Here is a 23,670-nt window from a genome sequence, read left to right on the forward strand (position 1 = left end):
CAGGCGCGTGGGAAAGAGAGGAGGACCTGCAAGCGAATTTCAAACCCGCCACGAGACGGGTGTGGACATGACACTGTGGGAACTCGGACTCCCTGAAGACGGCCCTGTGGCTAAGGATTTTAGAACGAGTAGAGTGGACACACGGTGGACAAGGTCCCTCATCTTTCCTGAGCCCTACTTTGGCTCTTAGTCTCTTGAAGGAAAAGGCATTTCCCAGAAGCCTCCCCTGGGGCAGATGCCTCCTTCCCCTCAACCAGAGTTTGCATGGCTCCCAGTCCAGCGTGTCCTACCCTTGACTACATGCTGTTTCTCTCTGCGCAGCCTTCCCTGAGAAGACTTAAGGGTTTCTCCTCTGCTCTCCATGGTAATGTTTCTATTTTATGAGAGCATGTCGCGTGGCTACATTTCATCGCCTCCTCTGCTAGAGTGTTTCATCAGGCCCTCAAAGCTGACAGAACCTTCCCACTTCATTCATACCTCCTGTTTGGTCTGTTGGTCCTGTCCAGCCTGTGAGAATCGTGTAGGCATCAGCTGAGTGAAATGTGGTCTCTCTCTAAGTCACTTCTGGGGGTTGTGCGGCCTTGAAGGCAGGAGCCATCTTATCCTAGAGCCTTCTCAGCAAGGGACTCATCACAGCAGTCAACTTCAGAAGCGGGCTCCTTTTCACAACCTGTTTTGAAGCCTACGGCTGCACTCAGCTCCTCTGAGGCGCTCTCGGGTGCAGAGTAGAGAGGACCATCACATCCAGAGCACACAGGACCCTGCAGCCCACCGCTCCCCAGGCTCTCGGGAGGATGGCTGCCCAGGATGCCCCCACACAGTCAGTCCTGCAGTGCTGGGTGTAGACTGGTACAACTCCGAGGATGCCGATTTGGCATTATTTGTCAAAATGACAAATGCACACATCCCTTTCAGTCCATATCTAGAAGTTTATCCTCCAGATATACTTGTATGTGTAAAATAATATATAGAAGGTTATTTATTATCTTATCATTTGTAATAGCAAAGACTAAAAACAGCCTAAATGTCTACCAATAAGGCACCAGTAAAGTAAGTTCTAGTCCATGATGGATACCACACTGTGAAAAAGTTCAAGCAAGCTCTGTATGGATTGGTATAGAATAGAATGAGCTCTAAAATATATGTGAAAAAATTGAGGTGGGGAAAAAGAGATTTATGGAACAGTGTATATAATATGCTACTATTTGGGTAAAAAATGTATGCATTCACCTATATTAAGTATAAATATCTCTGAAAGGACACTCAAGAAATTGATACCATTGGTTGCCTTTGAGAGGGAGGTAACTTGGTGGGTTGGAAATAGGGAATGAAGGGAAATTTTTTATTAACAGAGCTTTTGCATTTTGAACTACGTGACTATATTACCTATTTAATCAATCAGTAAGAAAAACAGTCTTACCATGTTCATATTAACAGTACTAGAGACAATTCTACTAAGGTAAAAGGGGCTTTATACCACGTATTGCAATGGCTTCGTGGACTCCTAATGCTGCACTCTTTTTACTACATTCCACTGGGAGAGAAGGCTCTTCTGCCTGTCCTTGGTAGTGCTAATAAAACGACAGAACATTTACCCTCTGATCCAGCAGTGCTATTTCTAGGAACTGATCCCGAAGATTCACTTCCACAGACATATAGCAACATAGGCATAAGCTTAATCACTGTGGCATTAATTGTAATAGAATATTGGAAACCACCTAAGTTCCCATCCATGGAAGCTAACTAAATAAACCCACCAATGTAGCTATAAAAAAAAAAGAGAGAGAGTGAGAGAAAGAGATTTCTGTTAGCTGATACAAAGTGATTTCCAGGATAAATTGCTAAGTATGTAGTGTGCTACCTTTGTGTAAGAAAAAAGGGAAAATAAGATATAAATCTGAAAGAAGAAACGTAGGAAAACTAGAAATGAGTAAAATGGATCCTTTTGGGGATAGGTAAGAATGGGGTGGAAGAGAGAATGGAAGTGAGATTTGTCTAAGTATTTTTTTATATAGTCTCAGCTCCTGAATCATATGAATATTTTACAAATCCAAAAATATATCAGGAGACTTTTTTCAAATCTCAAAATTGACTACAAATAGTAATAACTGAACCTAATTGTATATCAGATTGATAATATAATCATACAGAAAAAATAATATAAGAATACAAATAAATTTTCAATATAGTTCATGGGCTTCCTAAAGACTACAAAAAAAAAAATCTTGAACTTTACTTAATAGGTTTGTTGTTGATAATGGTATTGGTGTAGGAATTCTAAAACTGTTTTGCTGTTTTTGTATGAAGGATACAAAAAAAATGAATAAATATATAGATGTTGGAAGTCAGAGATTGCACTGTGGAAAAAGGGAGATATAATATGGAAGGAAGGTGAGGAAAAATCCTCAAATGTCAGATTTGAATTGGAGATAACAGTATGTAGATTTTTGTTGTTGTTGTTAAGTAAGCTCTATGCCCAAGGTGGGGCTTGAACTCACGACCGGAGGATCAAGAGTTGTGTGCTCTACGAACTGAGCCAGCCAGGAGCCCTAGAATTTTTTAATTTTTTCATTTTATTGAAATATAATTCATCTACAGATGAATTTATAGATTTTAAGCATATAGTTTTGGTAAATGTATGCACTGATGTAATCATCAACCCAATTAAAATCTAGAACATTTGATCTCCCCAAAAGTTTCCTTACTCTCCTTTGCCCCTTTTCACTCTTTTGTTCCCAATACTTGGTAATTTGCATTTTCCCCCTTTTTTTTCTTAATCAGTCTTGCTAGGGGTTTGTCAATTTTATTGATTTTTTTCAAAGAATGAACTTTTGGTTTTGCTTTCTCTGTTCTTTGCATATTTCTGTTTCACTGATTTCTGCTCTCATTATTTCATTTCTTGGGGTTTAACTTGTTCTTTTTTTTAAGCTTGTCTTATTTTACTCTTTGAAATATAACATAATACATAAAATTCATCATTTAAAAGGGTACAAATCAGTGTTTTTAGTATACTCACTATGTTGTACAACCACTGCCATTAATTCCAGAACATTTCCATCACTCCAGAAAGAAGCCTGTTAGCAGTCAGTTCCAATCCCCCCTGCCAATCACTAATCTACTTTCTGTCTCTATGGATTTGCCTATTCTGAACATTTCATACAAATGGAATCAAACAACATGTAGCCTTTTGTATCCAGCTTCTTTGACTGAGCATAAGGTTTTCAAGGTTCATCCATGTTATAACATGTAACTACATTCTTTTATGGCCGAATAGTATCCCATTGTGTGGATAGTATCCCATTGTGTGGGATTGAGATTGAGAGTTGCATGTCTTCATCTCTGCTAATTTCCCTTGTCTGGACATTTACTGGGTCTGATATTAATGTAGCTGTACCAGCTTTCTTGTGCTGTGTGCCCAGTATATCTTTTTCATCCTTTCACTTTCTGTGTCTGTAGAAAAATTGTATCTCTCTTACATATTATCTAGTGGGGTCTTGACGAGCTCTGTGTTTTAACTGGAATGTTTACATTTAATGGAATTATTCATACGGTTGGGTTTAAGTCTGTGATAGTTTGCTAGAGCCCCATAACAAAGTATCACAGACTGCATGGCTTAAACAACAGAAACTTATTTTCTCACAGCTTTTGGAAGCTAGAAGTTTGAGACCAATGTGTTGACAGAATTGCTTCTTTCTGAGGGCTGTGAGAAAGGGATCTATTCCAGGCCTCTCTCCTTGGCTTGTAGACAGCCAAGTTCTTCTCCCTGTGTCTTCACGTTGTTTTCCTTCTGCACATGTCTGTATCCATTTCTCTTTTTTTTTCTTTAAGATTTTATTTACTTATTTGAGAGAGCGAGAGCGAGCGCATGAGTTGGGGGGGAGGGGCAGAGGGAGAGGAAGAAGCAGACTCCCGCTCAGCAGGGAGCCTGATGCAGGGCTCAACCCCAGGACCCCGAGATCATGACCTTAGTCGAAGGCAGACACTTAACCGACTGAGCCACCCAGGCGCCCCCAAATCTCCCCTTCTTGTAAGAGGATTAGGGTCCAGCCTAATGACCTCACTTTAACTTAGTACCTATGTAAGGGCTCTATCTCCGTACAGTCATATTCTGAGGTGCTGGGGGGTGAGGATTTCAATATATCATGTCAATAGTAGAAAAGTCTATCATCTTGCTACATTTTTTAAATTTGTCTCATATGTTCTTTTGTTCCTCAGTTCTCCTTTTTCTGCCTTCTTCTGAGGAACTGAATATAATTAATATTATATTTACATATTATAATTCAATAGTCAGTATATTAAATGTCATTAATGTTATATTTTACTTCCTTTCTTTGCTTTGTAGCTATACCTCTTTTTATTATTTTTTAATGGTTGCCTTAGAAATTATAGTATGTGAGGTGCCTGGGTGGCTCAGTGGGTTAAGTGTTTGACTCTTGGTTTTGGCTCAAGTCATGATCTCAGGGTTGTGAGATTGAGCCTGGCGTCCACTCAGTGGGGAGTCTGCTTGAGATTCTTTCCCTCCCTCTCTGCCCCTTTCCCTACTTGAGTGTATGCTCGCTTTCTCACTCTCTCTAAAATAAAATCTTTAAAAAAAAAGAAATTGCAGTATGCATCACTAATTGATCACAGTCTAATTGAACTTCTTCACATTTTGCAAATATAAGGATGTTACAACAATATAACTTTATTTGCTCTCCCACTCTTGGTGCTGTTGTATTTTATTCCTACATATATCATAAACTGTACCTTATGATAATATTACTTTTGCTGTAAATAGACATTCGTCTTTTATGGAAATTAAGAAAAGAAAAAAGCAATGCTTTTAAATTTACCCAGATATTACCATTTCTGTGGTGCTTCATTCCTTCCTATGGATCCAAGTTGCCAAATTTCCTTTCAGCATGAAGAACGCCCTTTAGCATTTCTCATAGTGCAGGCCTGCCAGCAGGAAATTCTCTCCTCTGTCATTTTTCTTAAAATGTCATTACTTCTCCCTCCTAGTGCAAGGTATTTTCATTGGCTACAGAATTCTAGATTGAAACTCTTCTTTGTCGGCACTTTAGAGGTGCGATCCCACTGTCTTCTGTCCTCTGCTCTTCCACATCACCATTCCCTGATATGTAACCTACCTGCTTTCAAAATGTTTTCTTTACGTCTGGTCTTCAGCAGTTTGACTATGATGTGCCCACTCCAGGTGTGATTTTCTTTGTGTTTATCCTGTTGGTGTCTTGCCAAGCTTCTTGAATCTGTAAGTGAATGTTTCTTACCAAATTTCAGATTTTTGTTTTTGATCATTATTTCTTCAAATATTTTTTTCTGTCCCATTCTCTCTCTCCTCTCCTTCTGGAACTCCAGACACATATGTCAGGCTGCTTGATATTTTCCCACAGATCACTGGGCACTGTTAATTTCTATTCAATACTTTTGTCTCTGATTTTCAGATGAGATCATTTCCCCGGACCTGTTCTTAAACTCATGGCCTTTTCTTCTTCCAAGCCTTCTTCAATCTTCTGTTAAGCCCCTCCAATGGATTTTTCAGTCTACTTGGTTCTTTGTTATAGTTTTAATTACTCTGCTAAGACTCCCCATTAAGACCACCCTATTTTCCAGGGGTCCTGGGTAGCTCAGTTGGTTAAGCATCTGCCTTCAGCTCGGGTCATGATCTCGGGGTCCTGAGATTGAGCTCCATGTCAGGCTCCCTGCTTAGCAGGGAGTCTGCTTCTCCCTCTCTCTCTGCCCTCCCTCTTCTCCCTCCATCCCCCTCCCCCTATCCCTCCCCCTTCCCCCTCCCTATCCCCCTGCTCATGAGCTCTCTCTCTCAGATAAATAAAATCTTAAAAAAAAAAAGACCACCATATTTTCCTTTAAGTCTTTAGTCATATTTATAGTAACTGGTTTACAGTTTTTGTACATTAATTTCAACATCATTGTCATCTCATGGTATATTTCCATTGATTTTTTTTCTTGATTATGGATAACGTTTCCCTCCTTCTTTGAATAACTAATAATTTTTTATTATATGCTGGACATTGTCTGGATAACACTGTCTTCCTTTAAGAAATGCTGAGTTTGGGGCGCCTGGGTGGCTCAGTGGCTTAAGCATCCAACTCTTGATTTCAGCTCAAGTCATGATCTCAGGGTTGTGAGATCGAGCCTTGCAATGGGCTCCGTGCTGGGTGTGGAGCCTCATCCCCCCTCACCTGGCATGAACACACGTGCCCTCTCTCTCTCAAAAAAAAAAAAAAAAAAGAGGAGACAAGAGAAAATTCTCTTTTACTGAAAAATAATAGCTTATTATGTTAAACACATAATAGATGTACAAGGTATGATATAATTAAAAGAAACAAAATGAAATAAATAATTTAGGCCAAAATCATTACTTGATACTAAAACCAATGACTGACAAGATTGCTGGGGACAGGATATTCACACAGCCTCAACTTACCACACAGTTCATGACCGTGAAGGGAAAAGGACAATGGAAAGATCTAGCTGACGGCATCTTAACCAGCACTCGAATTCAGCGTCAGCAATAATGAGATAAAGCAGCATTAAATGGCTGAAGTAATGAAGCAGAAAGAACATATTGCTCATATTGTTCATTTGCAAGTATTCTTGCAAATAGGTTTCACCTGAATCTAATTGTGAGGAAACATTCAAACAAATCCAAATTGGGGAATATCCTATAAGACAACCAGGGTGGATTCTTCAAAAATGCCAGTGTCATGAAAAAGAAACAGGCAGAAGGACTATTCTAGATTAAAGAAGAATCAAGAGGGGTGCCTGGGCAGCTCAATCAGTTAAGTGTCTGCCTTCGGCTCAGGTCATGATCCTGGGGTCCTGGGATCAAGCCCTGTGTCCAGCTCCCTGCTCAGCAGGGAGTCTGCTTCTTGCTCTGCCCCCCCCCCTGCTTGTGCTCTCTCTCTCTCAAATAAATAAATATAATATTAAAAAAAAAAAAACGAATCAAGAGACATGACAACTAAAAGCAGTCTGTGATCCCTGACTGGGTCTTGAATCTTTTTTTTTTTTTAAAAAGCTGTAATGGAAAATTTAGGGATATTTGGAGAAATGTAATTATGGTAGGCAATCTAGATAATAATATTGCATCATTGTGAAGTTTCTTGGTCGCTATGAAAACAGTTTGGCAGTTCCTCAGAAAGTTAAACATAGACTTACCATATGATCCCCAGGCCTGCTTCTAGGCACATGCCCTAAAGAACTGAAGCAGGGACCCAAACGGATACTTGTACACCCATGTTCATGGCATCATTCGCAGTCACCAAAAGATGGAAACAACCCACATGTCCATCAATAGATGAATGGCTAAACATAATGTGGTCTATCCATGTAGTAGAATGTTATTCAGCCTTCAAAAGGAATGAAATTCTGGCACTTGCTAGAAGCATGGACGAATCTTGAAGATATTATGCTAAGTGATATAAGCCAGACACAAAATGACAAATACTGAATGATTCTACTTACATGAGGTACCTAGGATAAGCAAATTTATGGAGATAGAAAGTAGAATAGAGGGGCGCCTGGGTGGCTCAGTCGGTTGAGCGTCAGACTCTTGACTTTGGTTCCAAGCCCCACGTCCTTGGCTGCATGCTCAGCAGGGAACCTGTTTCTCTCTCCCTCTCTCCCTTCCTTCTGCCCCTCCCCCCACGCACTGGCACTCCCTCCCTCTCTCGCTCTCTAAAATAATAAGTAAATCTTTAAAAAAAAAAAAAAAGAAAGAAAGAAAGAAAGAAAGTAAACTAGAGGTTACCAGGGGGGATGGGATGTTTGATGAAAAAGTTCTGGAAATGGACAGTGGTTATGGTGCACAACATTATCAATATAGTTGATGCCACAAGCTATGAAGGTCTCCTGAGGCCTTGGGCCGTTGGGAGTCGGTCCATCAAACCAAGAAATGCGTGCTGCTGGGGTAGACAGTCGGCTGCTGCCCCAAGCACGCTCGCCCAGTTCCAAGCCTTCCCAGGCCACGTACATTCTGTGGGGTACATACAAGCAGCTCTGTCTCTCTGGCCTTGAGAAGCATCCTCCTTCACCCAACCTGTCGCCCACCCCCACAATTATGTCTGACTTGAGCTAGGCCAGCATACGGGGCCTTGCTTGCATCTGGGCTTGTTCTGTGCGCCCCTTTCTGACGCCTCCCTCTCCATCTTTACCTCTGAGGTTCACTGGCTGGCTGCCAGGTGTGCCAATGGGCTGGAGTGCGGCATTTCTACCCAGGCCAGGGAATCTCCCTGGGCAAACTTTGCTGACTTGCCTCCCCACCAATGGGAGAACAGTTTTGTATTCTTACTCTTCCAGCCCAGACATAGAATCCCCTACAGTGTCCCAGTGATCCTGGGAGCAGGCAGATCTGGCAGAGTAGGGGGTGGAGCACCAGCTCTCTGCTGCGACATGCTGCCATGGGAACAAGTCAGTGTCTAGTGAGGGCATGGCAGTGACAGCCTCTGGCCAAATATGTCTCATACCAGAGAGCAGCTGGCCCAGGCTGGAAAACTGAGGAAAATGGGTAGGAAACTCTGGCTGCAATGGGAAGGAAGGGGAGTACAGGCCTACTTTCAGGTTAGCCTACGACCACAGCCTTACCTGGAGGCAGATGGCACCCTTTCAGTGACAGCCAAGGCAATGGAAAGACCACTGGTCTCGATGCCACCATTTAGTTTTTTGGTCTATAACCTAAAAACTCAGATCGCTCAGGTGGAAAAGGGAAAGTCATAATGTTAAGACTTGCTGGCCATTGTAAATTGTAAAGGACCAGCATGGCCCTGACGTAGGCTGACGTAGGCCTCCGTGGCAGGCACTGAGCTGTGGTAACCTCCTCTCGAGCATCAGGTTCTAGAGTTATTAAAGCTTTACGTGGCACTTAGCCACTCAGGAATCCTGGCACACCCAGCAGGCACTTACCTGCGGCCTGTGGAGTGGGAGCAAACTGGAGGGGCAGGATGGAGAGGAAGAACAGGACTCCACGGCGAGAGCACAGGCTGCCAGGGAGATGAGGTAACAGCTCACTTTGGGTCCCATGTTCAGGAGGAGGAGCATCTGTGGCCTCCAGAAGTCCTGCACCATCCCACATCTAGGGACAAAATCGGCAGTCACTGGTGCCCCATCCCTTCTTTGTTGAACCCACTTAAACTTTCCCCAGCTTCCTCATTCTGAGGATGACTTCACCCTTTGTGAGCAATAGAGGATCTCAGAAGGGAGTCTAAATAGGCAGGGGGAGAGTTTGCCCTGTCCTCGAGCCATTCTCCTCTCAATAGTCTCTGCTTTGCCCTCCACAAGGGACTCCTCCATCCCAGGTCCTAAGGTAGTTCTCCGCTCCCCGGGGTCACTGGACAGCTGTTCGGATTGGTCAGCTTCAGTGCCAGCTCCTGGCACAGGGTCAAGCCCTGGGCAGGACTAGAAGGATGGGGCCCAGAAGTCAGCCTGAAGATGGCGCTGCTGAAGCCAACCTCATTCCTTTGCAGCTACTATAGGCCTTGGCACGGTGGACATGGTTTCCAGAGATGGGAGAGAAATTTCTCTGAGGAGGAGTGGGCCACAGACAAAGAAGAGCCAAAAACAGACACAAATGCTACAAGACAGACCCAAAGGAATATCCCTCACTGGGCCTCAAGACCATTTCATAATCCTGTGCTGCAGTGTCCTCCCCTTGTGGTTGTCAGCTCCCTTCCAGGGAGGGAGGCTCACAAACCCTCCTACCCATTCACGAGACCCTATTCACTCGGCTCCCAGTTACTGTACTAAACAGTACGTACCAACAACAGAGCCCTTGCCCCATAGTCCTGCCTATTCACATTCCTCCCCTAGAAGGGTGTCTGTAAGACAGCACGGAAGCTTAATAAAAGAGTCTCAGGATAACACAATGACCACATCTTGGCTCCTCTCTGCAGAAAACTCATAGCCCTTGTTCCTTCACTAATAACTCCTACGTGCCATCCACATGCCATGCTGAGAGCCAAACACTGACCAAAACCCAGTCCCTGCCTTCTAAGAGCTCATATCCAGTTAGGGCCCCAGACATTTCCCCCCATGTCTCAAGGCTGCCAGGAGGGTGCTCACAATAACTTTGCCCTACTTCTTGGCACATCCACCTTGTCCACATCCTCCAGGGCCCGGCTGAAATGCTGTCTGCTCCTTACTGCTCTCATGACACAGCCACTTACCGGTGGGGTCTCCTGCCTCTCCATGAGCACAGCAGACACCGTGATGTATCTCATGACACATCACTTCCCTCCTGCATTATGTGTTTTGTATGCATAACTGATCTTCTCTATAGACTTTTTTTTTTTTTAAGTAGGCTCCATGCCCAGCGTGGAGCCCAACGAGGGACTCAAACGCACCACCCTGAGATCAAGAGTCAGACACTTAACCACTAAGCCACCCAGGCACGCCTACAGACTTTTCTTGAGGGCGAAGATCATTTTATACATCTTTGTACCCTTCAGACTACCCCACACAGTACCAGGTACATACAGGTGGTCAAAAACAACTCACAGAATACAGCTTACACATAAAGATGCCTGTTGGATGAGTGAAGGCTTGTTTGTGAAGCCACTGGGAATTCCCAGACTTAATAAATAATACATTTTCTCACTAATTTAAAATTCCTTGTAAGGGTTTTCCCAATTAATACAAAGTTTGAACTCAATGCAAGTAGCACAGGATTCTCATGTATTCCTTATAACTGTGTGTGTATCCAGTCCTATGTAAATGTTATATAAATAGAATTCAATATTCAGCTGTTTCTTCACCATAGCATGTAAGTGCTCACATCCTCTATGAATCTTAAGAAAGGGAAAGGATCTTCTGCACTGCATGGTGTTGGGCTTTGCACCCTCCCTAGATGCTGTGTGGTAATGATATAACCCAAACTACAGCTGAAGGGAGGAGATACACAGCTTGAGCATCCAGGCGTGGCTAAGAAGACTCGGGCTTCCCCAGCGGAATCAGCCTATAAAACCATCCTGCATAAGAGAATGGATTTGCCCATCAATAGAGGAAGTGACTCCAAAATTTAGGAAAAGGTCTCAGGTAGCTAAGGAATGTTTTTTAGAGTATCGGAAAGGCTGGCTGGGACTCGGGACAACACTCACTAGACGCAGGCCTGGGGTTAAAAACTTACACGAATTATCTCATTTAATCTTCAAACACCTGAGGCAGCACTATCCTTACCCCCAGTTTTGCAACTGAAAAAACTGAGGCTCAAGAGATGTAATAACTTTGCCCAAAGTCACAAACCCAAGTTTCTCTGACTCCAGATTCTGAGCTGAGACTGTAGCTCGAACCATCCAGTTCCCCTTCTTCTTGCACGCGGTCTGCAACGAGGGGGCAATGATCCCGTATCTTCTAGAAGAGACCATAAAGATCATCTGCTCCAGCCTCTTTACAGAGGAGGAAATGGGCTCGGAGGGATAAAGGGACTTGTTCCCCAGGCAGCACAGAGCCAGAGGCCGCTCTGCAACGCTATCACAAGGTGCCCTAGGATTCCAGCCCGAGCCGCACTGACAGAGGGGGGATGGAAGCCCCGAGCTGGGAGCCCCGGGTCCCGGATCCGTGACACGCAGAGCCCGATCCAGCCCCAGGCGCGCTCGCTGACCCGCCCGGCTCGCGCTCCCGTCCACGTCCACCTGCCGCGCCAACCATTCCGGCCCGCGCCCCGGGAGTACCTGTCGGCGGCGCGCAGGCTCTCGGCCGGGGACCGGGCGCTGGCGCGAAGCGAGCGGGGCTGCGCGGGCCAGAGGCGGACACCGGCCTCGCCAACCCGGGCCTCCCCGGGCCACCGCGCCTCAGAACGCCGAGGCTCCGGGAGCGCGCGGACGGCCGGAGGCCGAGAATTTGGGAGCGGTGGTCCCGGGAGGCAGAGCCGCCTGGCTTCCGCCCCTCAAGCCCCCTACTCTGCCCCTCAACTGTCTGCAGACCCCGTCCTAGCTCGACGGCACCTGAAGGGGAGCAACGGCCACGCGGTCCGCAGAGCCAAGCGGCTGGGACCCTCGGGGGCGAGGTTCCCATGGAAACGAGAGAGGCCCTTCGCGCCTGCGCGGACGCGCTAAGCACGGTGGGAAATGTAGTTTCCGGGCTGCTACCCGGCGGCCGAAAGAACAGACGCAAGATGGCGCCCGAGCGTTGTGGTGGGTTCCGAGCTTCTGGATCCTTTCCCCCTGGCACCCCCAAATCCCCGCCCGGGCGCTGCCGGCGTAGGAGAGGCCGCGGAGGCCTGAAAGGTAGTTTCTCTTGGCAGCCGCGGCCCTGAGGCGTCTGGGGTGCAGGGTGAAGCGGCGGGGCACGCTCTCTTCGGCGCGTACAGTTTGGCCGTTTGAAATCTAGTCCTGAGGAGGGGCCGCCCTGGCTCGGGGCGGGTCCAAGCCCGGCCGACCCGGGCCCGGCGGAGGGAGGACCCGGTGAAGGTGGGCGCTGACCTAGGAGGCACCTGCTGTGCGAGGGACGCGAGCTCCTCGTGGCACGAGGGTTCACGTCCGGGCTGGGCGGGCGGCCCGGCGCCGGAGAGACTCCTGCCCCGGCTGGGGGCCGACTTGGGATTCCGGGCGCGGGGGTCGTCCCGCCCCTCCCTCCGGCCGGCCTGGGGCAGAACTGGTGGATCCGGGCGAGCCAGCCTGGGAGCCGCCCTGTCCGTCGAGGTAGGCCTCCGGGCTGAGATCTAGAAGCTTGGGACCTATTTGAGGCCTCATCAGAGGCTCCGTGACTTCTCTGAGCCTCAGTTTCCCGTTTCCAAAAAGGCAATGATAATGCCTGCTCTTTCTCCTGGGAGTGTTACAGGGTTCGATGGAAAGGACATTGCGTGCCGGACATAAACAGGCATTCCCCTTTGCTGTACGTTGGTGCAACTTCTTGGAAGGAAATGAAGCAATGCCTTTCAAAATTAAATGCAAATAGGCTTTGCTTCAGCCGTTCTACAGGTTTCGTGGCCATGTGTGCACAAGAAAGTATGTATGAGCACTTAAGCATTACTTGGAATGAGAAAAAATTTCATAAACAACCTAAATGTTCATCAGTAGATGACTGCTTAAATAAAATAGTGGAGTCCATAGAAGAGAACATGTATTGGGGCGCCTGGGTGCTCAGCAGGTTAAGTGTCTGCCTTCAGCTCAGGTCACGATCTCAGGGTCCTGGGCTAGAGCCCCACGTCAAGCTCTCTGCTCAGCAGGGAGTCTGCTCTTCCCTCTCACTCTCTGTGCTCTCCCCCCCCGCCGCTCAAATAAATAAAATCTTAAAGAAAAAGAATATGTATGATTATTGTAGAAATTAGGCAGAGCTTCCTGAATTGATAAGCAACTCTTTGTGCTATGAAAAAATTTTTCAAAGTGCAGAATGTTAATAGAGTATAATTTATGTTTTTATTTATTTTATTTATTTTATTTTTTAAAGATTTTATTCATTTATTTGAGACAGAGAGAATGAGAGACAGATAGCATGAGAGGGAGGAGGGTCAGAGGGAGAAGCAGACTCCCGGCCGAGCAGGGAGCCCGATGCGGGACTCGATCCCGGGACTCCGGGATCATGACCCGAGCCGAAGGCAGTCGCTTAACCAACTGAGCCACCCAGGCGCCCCTAATTTATGTTTTTAAAAGAATAAATATATTTGATGACAGAAGCATGGAATGTCTTTGGAGGGACTCGGAAGAAGCAGTAACAGTGGTTGCCTATGAAGGATTGGAAAATAAGATCAAAGGGACACATACTTTTTCTTCTCCCCCTTTAGCAATTTGCGTGAGCTGTGTGTGTGTTTCTTAATCATTAGTCTGCATTTTTTCCAAGTAATCTCTACACCCAATGTGGGGCTTGAACTTACCACCCTGAGATCGAGAGTCAGATACTCTACTGACTGAGCCAGCCAGGTGCCCCTGTCTGCATTTTTGATGCAGTTTCCCCTCCAGTTTTTGTTTTCCCAGGTGCTGAATTCTTACTTCTCAAGAGTCCTCCACAGATTCTGGTTAGCCCCAGAGCTCAGAGTTCATGATAGGAACCCCCTTCCCAGCTGCAGAGGCTGCAGGAGGGCAGGGCCTGGCTTTGGCTTCCCTCCTATCACCCTACCTGCCCCTAGCATGGCTTAGGACCACTGAAAGGGCAGTCTGGGTGGGACTCAGGGCTGGCTGTAGGATGGCAGGCAGCCCCCCTGTTTGCTCAGAAGGGTGGACCAGCCAAGTGGACCAAGAATCAGACTGGCTTCTCTGGACCCTGCCTGTGACCCTAGGCATGTCACCCACAGATAGATATAAATGCTTCCTCTTCTAGAGAACACGTTGAGGGTGAATTCTATCAGTGTATGGAGGACATATATTGTTGAACTATCAAAGCAGGAAGGGGGGCACTTAGAGATTTCCTGGTCTAATCCTTTTGTTTTATAGAAGGAAACAGAGACTGGAGGTGGAGTAATTTCTAAGTGGCAAAGCCAGGGCTAGAACCCAGGCTCCCTGCCCCCTTGGTACCCCAGGGCTAGAGCAGTGCTGGGGTCCCACCAGGGTCTGGATGAAAAATGCCCTTAAAATGGGTACGAGTTCTCCATCAATGAGAATATTTGGTGCCAACTCCTACCTCTGAGTTGGCTTTGAAGGAAGGAGGGGACAGAAGTGACAAAGATGGGCCCACTTACTCTTCTTGAACACTAAACCTGACCAAAAGGAACCTGTACCTAGAGGGGGAGGGCCCATTGAGGGGCCTGCTTCCTTGGCGGTGATGGGCTGGCTTGGAAAATCAGGCTCTGTTGCATTGTGGCAGGAGGAAGATTCTTGGGACCCAAAATGTGCTCGAGAACTGTCATCAAGTGTCCAAAATGAGCCTTAGCTTCTGGAACAGGCTTGGTCCTGTCAGATAGGCGTTGGCAGCTCCCACTTCCTCCTGGGTAACTCCCTTCAGCTGTCCCAACAGAGCCAAGCACCTGCTGCCCAGTGTAGGCTTGCCCGCCCCCTGCCAACCTGCCTGAGGGGCACGTGGGCAGCTAACATTTACCCAGGCCCTGCCCTAGGAGATGAGGGAGATAGCACTGGTCTCCCCTCTTCTCTTCCCCATTCTTCCACTCCACCCCAAACCCACCACTCCCCCAAACAGGCCTGTCACAAGACACCTGGGAGCTGTGAGGAGACCAGACAGGCTAGGAGAGACCAGACTCCTCGGGTAACCAGAGAAGGATCAGACTCACAGGCAGACGGCTTTATCATAAAAGTGAAAATAATATGAAAATGTTTTTTATTTCTAAGTACAAAGCCAGACACTATTAAGACTGTGAAAAACTGGCCAGAGGCTGTAAAGGACAAAAAGGAGACTCTCTTTGGCCTGGTGTCTTGTGACCCAACGCAGTGCTGTGGGGGAGGGGTGGGGGGCGGGGGGCGGGGCAGCAGCAAAAGATGGGCAGGTTGTGGCGTGGGGGAGGGAGGCCGACCCGCCAGCCCCGCCTGTGGGCCAGCTCCCTGCTCCTCAGAGCCTCCGGGTCTGGGGACCGAGGTTACTCTCGGCCCTTAAGGGCCACCGGGTCCCTGGCCGAGCAGACCCCGGGAACGAAGGGCGCAGGGGTGAGGCAGATGGGAGGGGGTGAGGGAGGGAGCAGAAGCCTTTCTGCACTGGGAAACTTTTATTCTGTGGATGCAAGTGAATGTTCCCGGCAGCAACTGAGAACGAAGCAAGGTGTTCTTGCCCCCAAAGGTATCTTCAGTCTCCCGGTCACATCCCCATTATAGACAGAGAAGGTCTTGAGCCCTTGGAAAGGAGGACATGTCCGAGACTTAAGGCTGCAGCAGCCGAGGCTGTAGTGATGGAGTCTTGGGGCCACCTGGGGAGGAGCTAAAAGGAATGTGCACAGGTTGGCAGGAGTGAAGGGTGCTCGTCCCAGGAGCTGTGTGCCGCCCCTCCATTTGTATCTGGGGGCCAGGGGCACGTGTGGGGGCTCAGGCCTCGCCCTCCTCCTCACTGCCATCCACGCTGGCCTGCCTCACCACCTTCCCCCGGAGCCTGGGTGTGGAGGCGCAGCCAGCCCCGCCCTGCTCCTGGAAGGCCTGGGTCCGGCTGGCCACCAGGGCAGCGCTGTTGAGGGCGACCACAGACTGGCGGGACTTCAGGGCAGGCCAAGGCCCCTTGTGGCCCCGCCGGCCTCCCTTGGCCTTTGAGAGCTGAGGGAGGGTCTCTGGAGGGTCTTCCTCTGAAGAAAACACCTGGCGGGGTCAGAGTAGAAGGATCACTGAGAAGTCTTTCCAGGGCAGGGGCACTGAGCACAGAGTCTGGAAAGGGGCAGGTGTGGGCTGGTAAGTGAATGCAGAGACACTGGGCTGCTCGAGGGTCACATTTCCACAGGAGAGCAGACAACACCCCGGCCCCACTGTCCCTGCTCCTCGGCATTCACTTGTCTACAACCTCCTAGCCCCACAAGCCCTCCTGAGCCTCCCCGCACCTGCCACATCCTTGGGGCCCCCTCCTCCTCCTCTTGCCCCCTCTGCCTCTGTACAGTCAGTCCTGAGAGCCTTCCAGGAGCTGGGCTCTGAGCCGGGAGCCACATGAAGACACTCTGCCTTTAGAAACATCCACACTCACCCACCAACCATCCATACCCAGTGCCACCTCCTCCAGGAAGCCTCTCCCAAGCGTTCCGGCCCTCCCAGACGAGCTCTGGCCTCAAGTCTCCTGTGTGCGTGTGTGTGTGTGCGCGCGCGCGTGTGTGTTTAGAGCGGGGTGGCGTCTGGCTTCCTAAGGCAAAGGCCAGCCTCTCTTCTGCTCATGCCCTGCAGCACTTAGCACGGAGATGATGCTCAACTGCTCAGGCCAGTACTTGGTTGTGTGGGTGCCATGACCCCTCTGCACCCCATCCTCTGGTGGGTCACTTGCCCCCCAGACTTGGGAGGGGCTGCAGAGGTCATCTCGTCCACCTCATCTAGGGTCAGCAGTTGGTCGTCCAGCTCCTGGCCTGCGGAGGATGGCTGGGCAGCCCTGCCCCTTAGGAAGCAAGTGCTTTCATCAGGCTGAGCATGCCCGCAGCCTCCAGCCCAGGGCTGGCTCGGCCCAGAAGCCCCCGCGGATGCCCCTGGCCCATGACTGCTCTCCAGCTCCCATGAAGGACAGCGCTCACTGGCCCCCACTGGGTCTCCTTGGCCGCTTTGAGGGGACGAAACGGAGCCGCCCAGGAAGTGGTCCCCATGGGAAGCCGAGCACCCGTCCTGATCTCTCTCCTTCCTCCCATCTGCCGCTCCTACTTTTGTCCCCCGCTGTGCCTCTTCCCTGGCCCCAGCCTCACCTCTGGCAGGTCACTGGCCCCTGAGGCGCCTTCCAGCTCCGAGGAAGGCTCCAGGAGGCTGATGGACCTCATGACCCCTCGGAGGTTGATGCGGGGCCGTGGTCCAGGCTCTTCTGTCGGGGCTGCCTGGCTCTCCTCCAAACCCATAGCCTCCATCTCCGCCCTGCCCCCTGGCTCTGGCGGAAGCGGTGGGGAAGGTGTAGAGACATCGGGGGCGAGGGGCTCCTCTGGGGAGGCCCCACCCGCTTTCTGCTCCCAGAGATGGCTCTGCCGGCTGTAAGGAGGTAGCCCTGGGTCAGCTTTGAGGGACCCAGCAGCCACCCCAGCCTCGGCACCCACCTACTCGCTTCCCCTCGTCTCCCCCTCGAACCTGGCGGTCAGGATGCCCTGGTAGGTCTGCAGCTGGCGCAGAAAGCCAGGGTTGGGGCGGGCGATGGGCCGGAGCTCCTGAACGTGGCGCAGGGCCTGCTCCAGGCCCCAGCCGTACTGCTTCATGGCGTAAGCGACCACCGTGGCAGCTGAGCGGCTGACGCCCATCTTGCAGTGCACCAGCGCCCGGGTGCCCTGGGCTCTGTGGAGGCCGCACGGTCAGCTCCCCCGCCCGCCCCCTCCCTGCCCCCGTCAGTGTGGGGGAAGGGCGGGTAGTGCTCCACCCAGAGCAGAGGAGCGGGGCAAGGCCAGGAGGAGTCCTAGAGCTGAGGGCAAAGCCGGCAGGATGAAGCTGGGGTGGGGTGAGCCGGGGGGTGGGGGGGCCGGGGGCGCCCCAACCTTGCGGCCTCCACGAAGCGGTGTGTCTCCTTCCAGTGGGGTAGCAGCTGGGCTGACTCCTCGTCCCAGAGGCGCACGTTGTGGTAGATGAAGCGCTCCGGGTAGAAGTTGTCAATCTCGCGGGCCATGTTCAAGATGTGGCTGACCCTGCAGCAGAGGGCGGGAGGCCTGGCTGACGTGGCCGGTGGGGGGACGGGAGGCCCATTGGCCAGCAGACCCGGCAGAGCCTGGCTGGTTCGGAGAGTCAGGCGGGGTGGGGGGGGGGGGAGATGGCGTGACCCTGAGTGAATCCTGTCGCCCTGCCGCACTGGAGTTGTCCCCTCTGGTCCAGCCAGCGGCTCGGCTGACTGCAGTGCTGAGCCTTCTAGTATAAGTCAGAGAACAGCTTTGAGCGAAGCTGAGACCACGTGGATCTGCGGCGGAGCTGGGGTGACGGGGGCCACAGCGGGTTTCCTGGAAGCCCACGGTGGACAAATGGCAGGAACCTAGGAGAGCAGGTGGCCAGGTCCCCCGGGAGAGGGGCACACGCTTCTCCCTTGCGACGCGGTCAGTGGAGAGGAGCTTTCCTGCTTGGGACAGGCCAGCGGGACGCCCGCGGCCACCCCTCTTCTCCGTGAGACTGAGGCCCTGGGTCCAGGCCTTGCTTTACAGCGTGGGGAGGGCGAGTGGGCCCGGGGAGGCCTTGCAGGGGGAGCAGCCCCAGAGGCGGGATGGGAAGCGGAGCTAGCAGCCCTTCAGGGGGGCCTGGGGGCTTCTGGCCAGGTTGCCCCTTGCGGGGGAGGCCAAGTGAAGCGGGGAGACAGAGGGTGGGCAGCCCTGAGGGGCTCAGAGCCCTACCTGTTTCTCTGTAGCTCCTCCAGGTTCGCCGCATTCCACTCTGAGCCCTGCGGAGGGAGGGGAGCATCATCCTCCGTCCCCCCAGCTGCAGCGTCGCCCCGCCCCCCCACCCCTCCAGCTGCTGCTCACCAGGTAGAGGTGGGGGAAGATGCGGGAGGCGCGATCTTGCTGGGCCATGAGCAACAGCATCTGGTTGTCGATGAAGTCGCGGTACTGTTCCAGCGGCCGGCCCAGGCGCAACTCCAGGGCCTGGCGGATCTGCAGGCAGAGCCACAGGGGCGCCGAGGCTCAGGGGGTCCCTTGCGAGTGTCCTGATGCCCGACCCTTCCCTCTGGGGCCTCAGAGGGCGCACCCGTCCCATCTGGACAGAGGAGCTGAGCCAGGCGTGGGGGCCTGGCTCAGGGCAGGAGGCAAGCAAGGTGGGAAGAAAGAGAGGAAAGCTCTGCCCCAGGTGGAGGACCGCCCCCCCACCCCCCACCCGGGGCCCAGCTCCCTCCTCACCCCTGCTCCTCCCCAGCACCAGCCCACCTCTTTGGGTTTTCTGTGTTTTTGGTTGTTTTTTTTTTTAAAGTAAGCCCCACGCCCAAGGTGGGGCTTGAACTCATGACCCCGAGACCAAGGGTCACCTGCTCTACTGACCGAGCCAGCCGGGCGCCCCCCAGCCCACCTCTTTGGAAGTGACGCTCTCCAGGTCACTGGTGTCCAGCACATCCCACAGCTCAGCCCGGATCGCCTGCTCCATCTGCTCCTGTTCTGAGGGCCTGGGAGCCGAGCCCGTCAGTCCAGGGACGCCTTCCCCACTCTGCTGCGACACCCTCCCTCTCCTCCCCTCCCTGCACTGACCGGCCAGGCTTGGCGCTGGGAGGCCGCAGAGACTCCAGGTCGGCCATGGCCATCCACTCGTTGAGGCAGCTCTGGTCGGAGCTCAGTCTGTCCTGATAGTGTCCAGCCCAGGTCAGGGCACTGCCCCCCGGCACAAGGCCACTGCCGAGGGCCGCCTCACATGCCTGGTGTAGCACCTGGAGTGTGGCCCTAGGACAGGGGAGAGGCTGGATCACACTGGCCTCCCTGCCACCCCTCCCCAGCCCCTCAGCCATCCCTGAGAAGAGGACGGGCCACCCTGACCCTTACCACATGGTCTGGATGGAGATGGGCTTGAAGATCCGGCTCTGCCCACCAGACGTCACGCTGAAGCCCCTGAGGGAGATCGGGCGGGGGTAGAACCCAACTCCAGGCTCTGGCACAGAGCCCCTGAGAGGCCAAGCCACTAGCTACCTCGTGAGGCTGCTCCACAGAATGTACGCACATCCCTGGGCTTCAAGACAAGCCCCATTTGCCAGATGTGGGGTAGCTGAGGCCCAGAGAAGCTGGGTGACTTGCCTAGGTTCACACAGCAAACCAGAGATAGAGCTGAGCAGGCCCAGGCGCCAGATGCCCAGCCCAGAGTTCTCCCACGGCTCCCCAGTGCCCAGCTGCCCCATCATACACATCGCCCCGCTGGCCCCACCCCTCCCCTCTCTCCTCCCCCTAGCTGCCACCTCTTACCCATCTCCATCTAGGTACACCTGGGTGTCACTCCAGAGAGGCAAGACCAGGCCCAGGGTGCAGCTGGGGGAACTGGCAGGGGACAGAAGAAAAGCCACTGTCCCCCAGCATCTCACTTCCTCGCCCCCACCCCCCTTCCTCTCCCTGCTCCCACCTGCTATCGGGGAAGTCCACCCCCAGGAGGACAGTCTCATCCCGGCTCAGGTGTTCTCGGCTCAGGTGTTCTCGTGTGGAAACTACCAGCAGGTAGCGGAGCCGGGGGGGCCGGGCTGCTTCCAGCTGGGCTGCCTGGGGGAGATAAGGAGGGAGAAGCCCAGGGTCACAGTGGCCCCAGAAGACCCTGCACCCCCCACCCCCGCCTGACACAGTCCTGGGCCTAGAACAGACGTGCTGCCCGCCCTCCTCTTCTCAGACACCAGATTGGTGGTTATAATCTGATGGTTCCCCACTTGTGGATTTCACGGTCCCACAAAATGTTTAAGAAGATTTTTCTTAAAGGGGGTATGTGTGGAAAAAAGGGGAGAATGGGCCTGACACAGATTGCCCGTTTTCAATTTCTGCCTAGGAAGGAGGCTTAGAAAAAAACCTTTCCACTTGCCATCACCATCACTGGATTCAAGAAAGGTTTCTCACCCGAGAAATACTAAGGACTCGATCCCACAATGAAGGATGGTATTTCAGTGGAATAAATCCAGCTTTAGAGAGACCACCTGCTTTTGTTTTTCCCATCTTGCGGCAGACAAGGAGGTGCCCCACAGGCATCTGGGAGCTGGTCCTCAAGCTCTCACCTGTGCCCCATGGCGCCTGGGCCCCCTCCGGCTCAGCAGGCCCTCCTGAGCGCCAGGCCAGGCCTTCAGTAGGCAGACAGCTCGCGGGGTCAGGAAGGGCTTGCGCGGGTTGCACAGAACCCCGTCTCTGTGTAACGGCCAGCTCTCGGCCCTAATCTGGCCCTATGGGCTCAAGCAGGACAGACCTCCTGCCACCGTTTCCCACACCGCCAGAGCCCTGAAGACTTGACTGTGCCCTGTCAAAACGACTAGCTGAGCCGGCAGGCTCACCAGGGCTTGGGGGTTCATATTACTGCTCCCCACTCAGACACACGGGCTAGCTCTCTTCCATCCTGCCCCCCCACCCACCCAAGGGCGGGCTCTCCCCGCTTCTCAGGGGGCTCTGGGCCGCCCCTCACCAGGCGGATGTCGTCCTGCGGCCTCAGCAACTCCACCATGAGATGCAGGTGCTGGCTCTGCTCCTGCTTCCTGGGGCTCTGGGGCCCATGCCCATCATCCGTCTGGTCCCCGTGGGGCCGTTCTTCACCTGGGGGTCTCTCCACCACCTCGGGGCCAGCCTCAGCTGCTTCTCCCTCGTCCTCTCCATCCTGCAGTCTCAGGACAGCCCCGCGAAGGACTGCGAAGCTCTGCCTGGCAGGGCAGCAGGGAAGCCATCAGGGTCCCTCATACCCCTAGGACAGGTGCATCCAAATCACCTACCAGGCTTGTTAAAACGGGGTTTGGGCGCCATCCCTGGAGAGTCAGTAGGTCTGGAGTGGAGGCCTGAGAATGTGCATTTCTAGCCGGTTCCCAAGTGCTGAGGCCAGCCCATTTGGGGAACTACAGTCTTGGAGGCTCTCAAGCCCTCAACCCACTTGTCTAAGGGTTGGGGGCGGGCAAGGGTTGCTCCCTTTCCTTCGTACCTGCCTAACTCAGGAGATGCTGTAAACTTGGTGGTGACCCCAGGAGTCCTCGGGCCCTATTGTCTCAACCTGCCCTTTGGTTTGTGACTACGGGCCTGAGCCAGGGTCCACGATGGTGGTGACCAGGGGGAAGATGGAAGCAAAGGCAGCCAAGTCAGTGCTGCAAGCCAACTGCGCCCACCAGCCGTGCCCACTGGCAACACCGCCCACAGATTCAGGAGTTGGCTGTGGCTGCGAGTCCTCCAGGGTGGCAGTGGCCAGGCCTGGCAGCTGGATGTGGGTGTCTGTGTTGGGGAGAGGCGCTCACCTTCGCTGGAGCCGGCTTCCCCGCTTGGATGCCTGGTCCTGCTGAGAAAGCAGCCCCCAGGGCAGGGTGAGGCGGGCAGTGGCAAGGACTCTCCTCTCTGCTCTCAGGGTGCCATCGCCCCCCCTCCCAACTGGGGACTGGAACCAGGAAAGGTGTCAGGTCCCTTCCCACCCCAGTCCACTCCGCACCCGGAGGCACTGGGGGAGCCTGGGCCCAGGTCCAGGTGGGGCAGCGTGGGGTGAGAGTGGGTGGGGGTGCTGGAGGTGTCCAAGGGGTTGGCCCAGATCTGGGCCTGGAAGTGGGTAGGGCCTCTGCAGTCTGGGCTGGCGCTTCGGGGTTCCAGATCTTTGGTCTGAGTTCCTGGGAGCCTCAAGACCCCCTCCCAATCCCCTCCAGCGTGATACTTGGGGTCCCCCTCCCCGCACCCCCAGGCTGGGGAGACTGGCCGTGGGCAGGACGCGCTCCCCCAGGCGCAGCTGGCAGCCAACTGCGTGGGCCGGACCACGGCAAAGCCAGACTTACCGTGGGCCCCACAGGCGTGGAGTGGCCGCTGGTCGGGGGGGAGCGGCTCACGGTGACCAGGGCCATGGGGCCTGGCCGGGGACACCTGGGCCGGTGCGGGCACTTTGCCCTCCCACAGCTCTACGGACAGTCCCTGCCCCGCAGGACCAGGAAGGAGAGACCGGAGCCACCAGGGCCTGGCACCTCCTCGGGGGCGGCCCTTAAAGGGCCAGACACTCGTCCAGCCGGGCCTGCGGAGCCAGCGCGAAGCGGCTGCCGCCCCTCCCTTCGCGTCTCCTCCGGTTCGGCCGCCTCGCCCCCGCCCCCGGACACGTTGGGGGCGGACCCGGGGCGGGGCGCAGGTGCGGAGCGCGGCCGGGAGGGAAGTGTCCGGAGGTCCTGCAACTTGCAGCCTTCGTTCCCGGGTTGGGTCCCTCCTCCGGGGAGGCGCCCCTGCCCCTGCCCTCCCGGCTCCGCCCACTTAGGTCACCTGAGTTCTGCTTTGGGCCTCAACCGTGCTACTACTACCTAGAAGAGTTGAGACCTAGGGAAGCAGGACTGGGGACACAGGTCTTGGAAAGGATCAGACACAGTCTTAAGTTGGGGGGGACCCCAAAATTATTTCTCCTTGCTGATTGGCCCTTCTGCACGAATCCTTGGGAGACATGCAGAGCTTCAGGGGAAATCAGGCGGGATTTAGAACTGACCCCTGTAGCTCACAGGGGACCCTCAGGGCCACCTTGGAGGTGCGCAGGGCAGAGCTGCAGCAGA

The 23,670-nt window shown here is 52.8% G+C and overlaps 1 protein-coding gene and 1 long non-coding RNA gene across 6 annotated transcripts; both read right to left on the bottom strand.

Moving 5' to 3' along the window:
* Positions 1 to 7,042: 7,042 nt before the first annotated feature.
* LOC135362277 (uncharacterized) lies at positions 7,043 to 12,116 on the bottom strand. Its single transcript, XR_010406774.1, has 2 exons — positions 11,685 to 12,116; positions 7,043 to 9,091 (listed from the first exon to the last, which is right to left on the bottom strand). It is a non-coding gene; the product is annotated as an uncharacterized LOC135362277 (long non-coding RNA).
* A 3,086-nt stretch (positions 12,117 to 15,202) lies between these two features.
* Positions 15,203 to 23,165, bottom strand: SSH3 (slingshot protein phosphatase 3). Of its 5 annotated transcripts, none has more exons than XM_045893190.3 (14): positions 22,921 to 23,165; positions 22,399 to 22,436; positions 21,588 to 21,819; positions 20,556 to 20,689; positions 20,402 to 20,473; positions 19,988 to 20,053; positions 19,700 to 19,888; positions 19,524 to 19,617; positions 18,986 to 19,114; positions 18,857 to 18,903; positions 18,020 to 18,166; positions 17,622 to 17,822; positions 17,252 to 17,525; positions 15,203 to 16,178 (listed from the first exon to the last, which is right to left on the bottom strand). In XM_045893190.3, exons 1-14 carry the CDS (start codon positions 22,984 to 22,986, stop codon positions 15,915 to 15,917), a joined length of 1,953 nt encoding a protein of 650 aa, XP_045749146.1. In that variant the 5' UTR covers positions 22,987 to 23,165; the 3' UTR covers positions 15,203 to 15,914. The 5 variants fall into 5 exon arrangements, with proteins under 5 accessions (XP_045749146.1, XP_045749145.1, XP_045749147.1 ...); XM_045893189.3 differs by having other exon boundaries at positions 22,399 to 22,439; positions 22,921 to 23,132; XM_064576105.1 differs by having other exon boundaries at positions 16,108 to 16,244; positions 22,399 to 22,439.
* Positions 23,166 to 23,670: the final 505 nt, after the last annotated feature.

This window comes from Mirounga angustirostris, unplaced genomic scaffold (genome assembly GCF_029215605.1).
Source record: "Mirounga angustirostris isolate CCGP_5_RB_7025 unplaced genomic scaffold, mMirAng1.0.hap1 SCAF_13, whole genome shotgun sequence".
NCBI classification, from domain to species: Eukaryota; Metazoa; Chordata; class Mammalia; order Carnivora; family Phocidae; genus Mirounga; species Mirounga angustirostris.